Here is a 9,846-nt window from a genome sequence, read left to right as displayed (position 1 = left end):
GAGACGCCACTACGAAAGATTGCTCAATAAAGAGAATGAATGGGAGAAAGAGAGTCTGCCGAATGTCGACCCAACAGAGGGACCAGCTATCCGAGTTGACAGTACCATGGTAGATAAAGCAATTAAGAGTATGAAGACAGGGAAAGCCCCCGGCCCATCAGGAATCACTGCAGAGATGCTCAAAATATCTGGCAGTGTCGGCTATAGCCTAGTCACCCATATTGTTAACCAGGTGATACACAAAGAAATCATACCCAATGACTGGTGTAGCAGCACCATCGTCAACTGCTACAAAGGTAAAGGTGACGCATTAGATACAAATAATTACAGAGGTATTAAGCTTTTAGATCAGGTAATGAAAGTCACGGAGGGGGTCATAGCTCAATTACTTAGGGAGCAAGTCAGTTTAGATGAAATGCAGTTTGGGTCCATGCCAGGGAAAAGCACCACTGATGCTATATTTCTGGTAAGACAGCTTCAGGAGAAATACCTAGCCAAGGATAAACCTCTGTACCTGGCTTTCGTTGACATGGAGAAAGCCTTCGACAGGGTTCCCCAATCTCTCATCTGGTGGTCAATGAGGAAACTAGGGATTGAATAATGGTTAGTGAGAGCTGTGCGAGCCATGTACAGAGACGCTGTCAGTAAGGTGAGAGTTTGAGTGTTGGCAATGAGTACAGTGAAGAATTCCGGGTGGAGGTAGGGGTCCACTAAGGGTCTGTCCCCAGCCCCCTCCTATTTATCATAGTCCTCCAGGCGATAATAGAGGAATTCAGGACACTAAATGCTTTCTTTTGTACATTGGTCAGATGAGTTGCCATTTAACCAATCAGTTAGCTAAATACTTATGAGACATCTGTTTCTGGAAACAAATTCCTCTCATCTCTCAGTTTCACTGTCTCTCTGTTGTCTTTCTGTGTCTAATCCTTCTGGATATTCTTCCTAGCGTTAACCATATTTTCATCTTCTGGCTGGCCCTAAGGCCACATTCTGTTTATTTTTTTTTTTAGTTTGTTTGTATGTCTACATTTCATCTTGTTTGTTTTTGTCTTTGTCCTTTGTCCATCCACTAATGTTTTCATCTTGTATTACATTTATTTTATGTTTGTATATTCACTTTCTATTTGTTTATGATTTGTTTGTTCACTTTCTGTCATGTTTGATCTCTTGTTTGTTGGCTCACCCTTTCCTGGTGGCATCTTGCTGCCAGTACCACCAGAGGAGAGTAAGATTATTGTTGAAGGTGTGAAGTTGTGTTTGACCCTCTGGCCGATAACATAAATTTTACAAGAATATAAATAAAAAACATAAAAAACAGACAGAGTTGGAACTCTTTTAAATAAAATAATATATATATATATATATATATGGAAGGCATCCCAAGCCAACTCCAAACGTTAGAAAGAGAAAAAGAATCTGGTCCAATCCTCCATTTAACCTAAAGTTTCAACTAACATAGCAAGGAGCTTTCCTGAAACTAATTAGAAAACATTTCCCTAGAACCCACAAGTAATATAAATTCTTCAGTCACTGCAATAAGGTCAGTTACTTCTGCTTAGACAACATCATTTTAAACATTGCATGCTATAACAGGCACCTACACAGCCTCTAATCCACATCTTAGCTGTACATTAAGAGGATCCTGCTTCTTAAAAGCTGTAGCCTATAAAGTTACACCATCCAATGGCATCACAAGACATTACACAAGCATGGCAGCCAATGGCTTTAACAAAAGGTTTACACAGTATACGCACTACTTCAGTGCATGGATATGGAAAATTCCAACTCGCTGTCCCACTTCATATGAAAACTCAACAACTATCTTTCAGAACAACTTCCCCAACATCAAATGGAGTATCATTGACATGCCCCACCCACCAGTCACCTGGAACTCACAACTGCCAACTCTGTCTCTACAAGAGACTACACAAACTCCTTCAAGCTGCATTATCTAGCAACAGGAAGAATGAACCATCTTATTGTTTCCACCATAGGTATGCTCTGTTGATGAAATTCTAGCCACTGGCAGCTGACATGCCAGATATATCATTCAAAGTTTGGCTACCACCAGTATGGACTACAGCCCTACCCATGCTGATCATCCAGCCTCAACTTCAACCTAAAAATATCAAATATGGCTACTCCCATGTAAAGACTGCTACTGCTAAAATGTTAATGCCCCATTGAATGACCAGCTAGCTACTGATCTGTGATAACATTTCATACTACTGTGAGTGACATCAAATGCAATGAGCTGATGTTGCTAAATACACTATACCAAAACTTGCCACCCTAGTGGTATCAGCTACCTGCCAACATCTTGTCCAAGTACATGGGACTAAGAGGAACAAAAAGAACTGATGTTGCTTCTGCAGCATTAACACCAGATGACCTGAACAGACCAATTAATATCTAGAAATCATCTTGAAATTTTCCCAAATCCCATTACACTTCTCTCACTATCTGATGAGATGCATTCACATTACAAGTCCACAAAACTTTAAACCATGTGGAGCTGAATCAAACTCTTATTTTAAAATATATGTAACACCTACCAAATGTGCTAAGAGGGCCTCTTTCTTTGGTTTGTACACTCCTATATGTGTGTGTGTGTGTGTGTGTATTTGTGTGTGCGTGTACAAAACCTTCGACAGTGTACCCCCAGTGTGTGATATGGTGGGCACCAAAGAGGCTGAGGTTAGAAGAGTGGCTGATGAAAGCTGTACAGGCTATGTACAAAGATACTGTCAGTAAGGTGAGAGTTAATCACAAGCACAGCAAAGAATTTGGTGTACAGGTAGATGTTCATCAAGGTTTAGTCATTCATCCCGTTCTTTTCATCACTGTCCTCCAGCCAGCCCATAACAGAGAAATTCAAGTAAAGATTATCTGCCAACATAACATGGCAGTCCTGGTTTACGACAAATGTTGCTGTAATGTAGCCCCAGGAGACATAATCTCCAGCTGGCTATACGACACGATCTGTGGCCTTATATTTTCGAACAAAGGAATCTAGCACCCCCACTCAACTTGAAACAATATCTGTGTATCGCAATTTCCAGGTTATTTCCCTTCATCAGCACAGAATAATTGTTCGACTAGAGGTGGTGCTGCCAAATTCCCATTCAAAATATATAGTTTCCAAAGTGACAACTAGTCACTGATCTATAAATTAGAAAATTACTATTTGTAAATTTCATAATGAGAGACATTCAGCAACAGTACTTTGGAGTAAAGATTATTTGCCAACATAACATGGCAGTCCTGGTTTACGATGAATGTTGCTCTAATTTAACCCCAGGAGACATCGTCTCCAGCTGACTATACAACACGATCTGTGACCTTTATTTTCGAACAAGGGAATCTAGCACCCGCATTCAGATCAAAACAATATCTGTGTAACGCAATTTCCAGGTTATTTCCCTTCATCAGCACAGAATTCATCCTAAACCAGCAACATTCGTCCTAAACCAGGACTGCCATGTTATGTTGACAAATAATCTTTACTCTAAAGTATTGTTACTGAATATCTCTCATTGTGAGATTTACAAATAGTAATTTTTTAATTTATAGATCAGTGACTAGTTGTCACTTTGAAAACGATATATTTCAAATAGGAATTTGACAGTGCTACCGCTAGCCGAACATTTTTGTTGTTTTTTGAAGAATACTAAGCAAAATTTTTGTGCGAAACAATTGAAAAAATGAAAAGTTATGAAAAAGCTACAGGAGGTCAAGATGCCATAGACCCACGTGTGCTGAAGCCGGAGAAGATGGAGTGGAATGAAGAGAAGATAACTAAATATTGTGAGAATGTAAAGAAAGAAGGGTCAAACATAAAAATGACCCTGCCAGAGGAGGAAAAAAGAAAAATGGAAAGCAAGACGGTAATATTCAGAACATTTTCAAATGAAAATGGGAGACTAGAACACGCGCCGCAGGAAGAGATAGAGGAAATGTTGGTGGTGAACATGGGAGAAAAGATAACGTTTTTTACAAGAGGAAGAAGATACGGAACTATAGTAGTAACCTTTCTTTCAGTAGAGGATGCGAAAACATCCGGCAGCACAATGTTAACGGGAGTAAAATGGATGTTGATGCCGAACTGTTGGAGCAAAAGAATCGTCAGGGTGAGGGTGGGAAGGATCCCACCATCGATAGACCCAGAATGGGTAATAGACGCAACTTTTAATTTTGAGCTGAGGAAGGTTAGAGAAAACCTGAGCATAGGCATAGTAAGCAGAACACAACAATTGAATTTCTGGGGTTATGGCATTGAAATAATCTGTGCAGTAAGCCCAAAATATTATGATGAAATGGCAGAAACTTTGGAATTACCAAACGGTGAAAAATTGGAAATAATGTTGGAGGGGAGACCCCCAAAATGTTACAGATGCGGTGAAAGAGGGCACTTGAGAAGGAAATGCCCTAGAGCAGCAGTAGAAATGGTGGAAGAGAGTGTTGAGGAAGATATAGTGGTGGAAAAAAAGCAGAAACAGAAAACAGAACAGGATGGGGATTTTGCGGTGGTAAAACCCATGAAAAGAGAGAGAAAAAAGTCACCAACGACAGTGGAATTGAAGAAGTGTAAAGGAATGGAAGAAAAAACTCAACCCATGAAGAGAAAGGGAGAAAATTTACCAGTGGAAGTACCAGCAAAGGAATCAAAAGTACAGAGTCATTCAGACCAGAAACAAGACAACCCAGAATTACGGAAACCTAAAAACATAGACACACAGATGAAACGTTGAGTTGCAGTCAAATGAACACACAGACACACAAATACATGAACACACAGACACACAAATACATGAACACACAGACTTAGAGACGAAAATACAAGAACACACAAAACAGCAGGAAAATAGAAACAAAAAGAGACAACATGAAAAACAAACAAAAACAAAAATAATAGTGAGAAGGACACCCCAACTTAAAAGGAGTGCAGAGAATTGAAAGACATTGTGAGAGACAGAAGTGGTAAGTCATTATAATTTTGTAAAGACTGAGGAAAAAATATTTGGACTATTATGGAAAAAAAAAGAAAAAACAAGTAAATTTTGAAACTGCTGAATGAACAGGTTTTGTAAAAGTTTCTTTGTTAAATACATTTGAGTGACTTTTAGTTTAAAAAGGAAAAGAAATGTGTAAGTCCTGTATGAACATTTGTTTAAAAGGTTTATAATTGTAGGGTAAAAGCGAAGAGGGAAGTCACGGTTTCGACTCGGAGCGAGGCTAGAAGTTATGTAAAATGTAATGGTTTAAAGAAAAGGAATCCACGGTTTCATCTCATAGTGGGAGCATTGTAATTTTATTCATTTCACAATCATTCTTCATATGTTTTATGTTCCAGCATGTCTTTGTATGTCCCCTCTGCAATTAGGCCTTGTGCCTGTAATAAAGAATTAACCTCTAGCTGAACAATTATTCTGTGCTGATGAAGGGAAATAACTCGGAAATCGTGATACACAGATATTGTTTTGAGCTGAGTGGGGGTGTTAGATTTCCCTGTTTGAAAATATAAGGACACAGACTGTGCTGTATAGCCAGCTGAAGACGATGTCTCCTGGGGATAAATTACAGCAACATTCGTCCTAAACCAGGACTGCCATGTTATGTTAGCAAATAATCTTTACTGAATATCTCTCATTGTGAGATTTACAAATAGTAATTTTCTAAGAGGAATTCAAGACCAGTAGCCCCAGGGAACTACTTAGCAGATTCCATATCAGAGCTAGAAGAGAAATTCTAGGTGTGGAAGCAAAACTTGGAATCTAAGGGCCTTAAAGTTAACTTAGCAATGGCTATGGTCTTAGTAAGCAAGAAAACTGACAATTTGTAGGAAAGGTGTAAGCAGGAACACCATATGGTGTACCCAGTATAAGCTATGGACACACAAGTGGTGCAGTGGATTAATAGGAAGATACACAGGGAGTATAAAAACTATAGAGACTCGGGAAACTGATTCTCTTAAATGCCCTGCTGGCTTGTTAGCGGTAGGAGATAATTTCTGCTACCTTGGGGACCAAATCAATTGTTGGGGAGGATGCACAGAGAGTATGATAGCTAGAATAAGAATAGGGTGGAGGAAATTCAGAGAGCTTTTACCTCTGTTGGCTATGAATGGTTTCTCTCTCCGAGCGAAAGGAAAATTCTATGATGCAATATATACGGACTACATGGTAGTGAAATGTGGGCCCTGAATGCAGAGGACATGTGAAGGTTAGAAAAGAATGAGGCTAGTATGCCCTGCTGGATGTGTAATGTAAGTGTACATGTTCAACAGAGTACTGGTGTATTGAGAGAGAAGTCAGGCATAAGAGGTATTAAATGCAGTGTGCAAAAGAGAAGACTGTTGGTTTGGTCAAGTGATGCAAATGGATGCCGACAGCTCCATAAAGAAGTACCAATGTCTCAAAGTAGATGGAACATATGGAAGAGGGAGACCCAGAAGATATGGGATGAAATACTGAAGACAATCTCAGGACGCTGAACTTTTCAGGCAAGATGACAAAAGACCAAGATGCTTGGCACCTTGCTGTACTCAAGAAGACCCATACTCAGCAGCAGCGGTGTTAAGACCAGTTTCCCCGGTGGTGATGACTGACTTGCAAGAAACCTGGGGTGATGCCACGTAAGAAGCAATCATGGTGGTGCCACATGAAAGCACCCATGCAATGCCACTTAAAAGTGCCCATGTAGTGCTGCGTAAAAGTGCCTGTGCAGCAACATTTAAAAGCACCCTTGCAGTGCCACATATAAGCACCCAGCACACTCTATAAAGTGGTTGGCTTTAGGAAGGGCATCCAGCCATAAAAACCAGACCAAATCAGACTAAAGTCTGGTGTAACTCCCCAGCTTGCCAACTCTGTTCAAACTATCTAAACTATGCCAGCATGGACAACAAACATTAAATGATGATGATGATGATGAAGATATATACACACACACACACATATATGTATATATATAGGCATATGTGCGTATGTGTGTGTGTGTGTATTATATATATATATATATATATATATGTATACTAGTAGCTAAGCCCAGTTTCACCCAGTCGTTTTAAATGATGTGGCTGTAAAACCTGTTCTGTGTAAGCATTCGACTTCTTTAGGCATGCTTACATTAAAAAACAATTTTAGAATGACTTTTTTCTGTCAAAACGCTAAAAATAACTGACCAACAAAGAAAAAAAAACAACCAAGATTCAACCAAATCAAAAATAAACCCAAACACTAAGCAAACAAAGATGAACCATCCCACTTTCATTGCGCACACACACGCACACAAACACACACATTCACACTTTTACATACACACACATATATTTACACAGAGCTGAAAAGCTGTTTGCTTTATTTTTTCAGCATACAATTTTCATCATCCCACTACCAAGTATGACATCACCCCTTCCTTCCTTATTCATCTATCACCCCTTCCTTTCTCATTCATAAACACAAGAGTATTATTATAGTAAATTATCTCAGTAACCATGGGAGCTATGAAAAAAATATGACATCACTCCTTCCTTTCTCATTCATAAATACAAGAGTATTATTATAGAAGATTATCTTGGTAACCATAGGAGCTATGAAAAAATACAAAGCCCAGTATCACCACCAGATCATTCTACATATCTGTGTAATTTTTCGCGCAATTCCACCCAGCTGTTTGACCGTGAATCCCAAGACGAGAAAGAATTGCCCATGTCAAATTTATATGTATAGATACACACACACACAAGCATGTGCATATACATACAGATATCTATCATTATCATCATCATCATACCCATATATTTCACCACTTCATTTCTTTTGCACTCACCTGCTGAAAATTCTCTCTCTCAAATGAATTTAAAACATGAAAATGGAAAATTTCCTTGAAAATTAGTGAACATGTAATCTGTTACTAAAAATTACTGATAAACGAATTTAGCATATTTATGTACCTACCTGGGATTTCCATAATAATCATTCAAGCAATGTTGACAATGAAAGCCTTTAGTATCATCTTTACAGAAACATTTTCCAGTTTGATTGTGACACTCACCCAATGAGACATCTCCATGGCCATTACATTCACACAGCTTACAAGCTGCAAAAGATAAAACCATTTTGTAATTTTATTCATGAAGTAACAATTCAAATAGGCAAATGAAAATATTTCTAATTATTGCCTATCTTTAATACCTTAAATGAAATATTTGCTATATAAGAGAAAAGAAGATAAAGGTAATACTGAATGGAATTTTTAAAGGAAGTATAAATTAATTTTGTAAATTGAAATATAACTAATGTAAACAATGTAAACTAATGTAAACTAATCTGCAACTTCTAAATCAAAACATCATTCTATTCATAACATCTGATCCAATGCTTCAAACTCCCTTAAATGTGCATGTGTATGTTTGTATGCATGTGGGCACTCACATACTAATTAATTGGCCCTCAAGATTAATCAATTGATTTGTAAACATGAAATTCAAAAGATACTTATAAAACTACTGCAGAATATCTGCAGGGCTTTTATGTTACATATTTTATATTTTTTAAGAAAAATTTGTATTATCATATGCAATATTCATGATTTAAATTCTAAGTATAAATATAAAATATCACATTGGTGCTTTGGACTACAGTAGCATTTTAAATGAAACAAACCCCTCAATAATAAAATACATCTTTAACATTGAACAAAAAACAAAAAAACAAGCTTTGCACTGGACATTAATTGTTCTGCTTAGGATAAAACTGTGTGCACTTCGTGCAGAGTGATTTTAGAAGTTGATTCTAGAGTTGTTCTTAGACATAAAGCAATATAATAACAGTAAAAATGTCAACAATAATTTCATGCATGTATCGTATGTGCTAATCAACTGGTCTGTTCATGCAATTCCTACATATTGCCTTCGAAGCGGCAAGCACCCCATTACCTACGCTCAACAACACAGGATATCTCTATACTGTCAATGAGCCTTTCCATGGATCATATGTTGCATGAAAAATTGCTTATCCTACCAACACTTATAGATTTGCAATATCATTAATACAATTAAAGATGGACTACACAAGAATATATAATGATGGACTGTCATTCAAACAAATTTTCATGGACAGACCAGTTGATTACCATACACGATACCTGCAGGAAATTATTGCTATTATAATATTTATGTCATGTTGTTTCATTGTTTCATTAAATTGTCCATATGTCCAACTAAACTCAGATATAAGTATCGATAAGTGCATGCATATAAATGCATACATGTGTGATGTTATGTGGATTTGTATGTATAAATACACATCTGTGAATATTTTGATTTAGGTGATTCTGTGTGTGCATGTGTGTGTGCCTATTTACATGACACACATTTGCAGTACTTGGCATAAAAAGTGTACATATTACGAAGAAGAAATGTTCAGATAAGTAACTTTGTTTGTCCAACCTAGCATTACTTCTACCTCACTTTCCAGTGCTCGTATTACTATTATTATTATTATTATTATTATTATTATTATTATTATTATTCAGTAGTTTTATTTTTATAACGTGCCTTCACTTCACTACTGAGCCTTGGGTATGTGCTGTGGTTTGCTGTGATGCTCTTATGGTTACTGTATTGAAAGTGTTTTGCATAGGATGTGTGCAGTGCCTAGTAGTGCAATTTTCTGTATGTTATATATATTTGTAAGTCCTGGTGTTTTTGTTATGTAGTTGTCTGAATATTTTTTTATTATACCTAAGGCACCTACTATGATAGGAATTGTTTCTGATTTTAGATTCCACATTCGAGTTACCTCTATTTCCAGGTCTTTGTATTTTGAAAGTTTCTCCCTTTCT

At 37.4% G+C, this 9,846-nt stretch overlaps 1 protein-coding gene across 1 annotated transcript in view; it reads right to left on the bottom strand.

Annotated features, from left to right (window-relative positions):
* The window catches only part of LOC106877988 (multiple epidermal growth factor-like domains protein 8), a 575,983-nt gene that overhangs the window by 407,611 nt on the left and 158,526 nt on the right, over nucleotides 1-9,846 (bottom strand). The window contains exon 11 of the mRNA XM_052968134.1: nucleotides 7,959-8,100. Coding sequence (XP_052824094.1) covers nucleotides 7,959-8,100 — 142 coding nt within the window. The remainder of the gene's footprint in view (nucleotides 1-7,958; nucleotides 8,101-9,846) is intronic.

Source organism: Octopus bimaculoides, chromosome 1 (genome assembly GCF_001194135.2).
Source record: "Octopus bimaculoides isolate UCB-OBI-ISO-001 chromosome 1, ASM119413v2, whole genome shotgun sequence".
In the NCBI taxonomy this organism is placed as follows: domain Eukaryota; kingdom Metazoa; phylum Mollusca; class Cephalopoda; order Octopoda; family Octopodidae; genus Octopus; species Octopus bimaculoides.
Note: the sequence above shows the minus strand (reverse complement) of the source record. Positions and strands in the feature narration are given on the sequence as shown.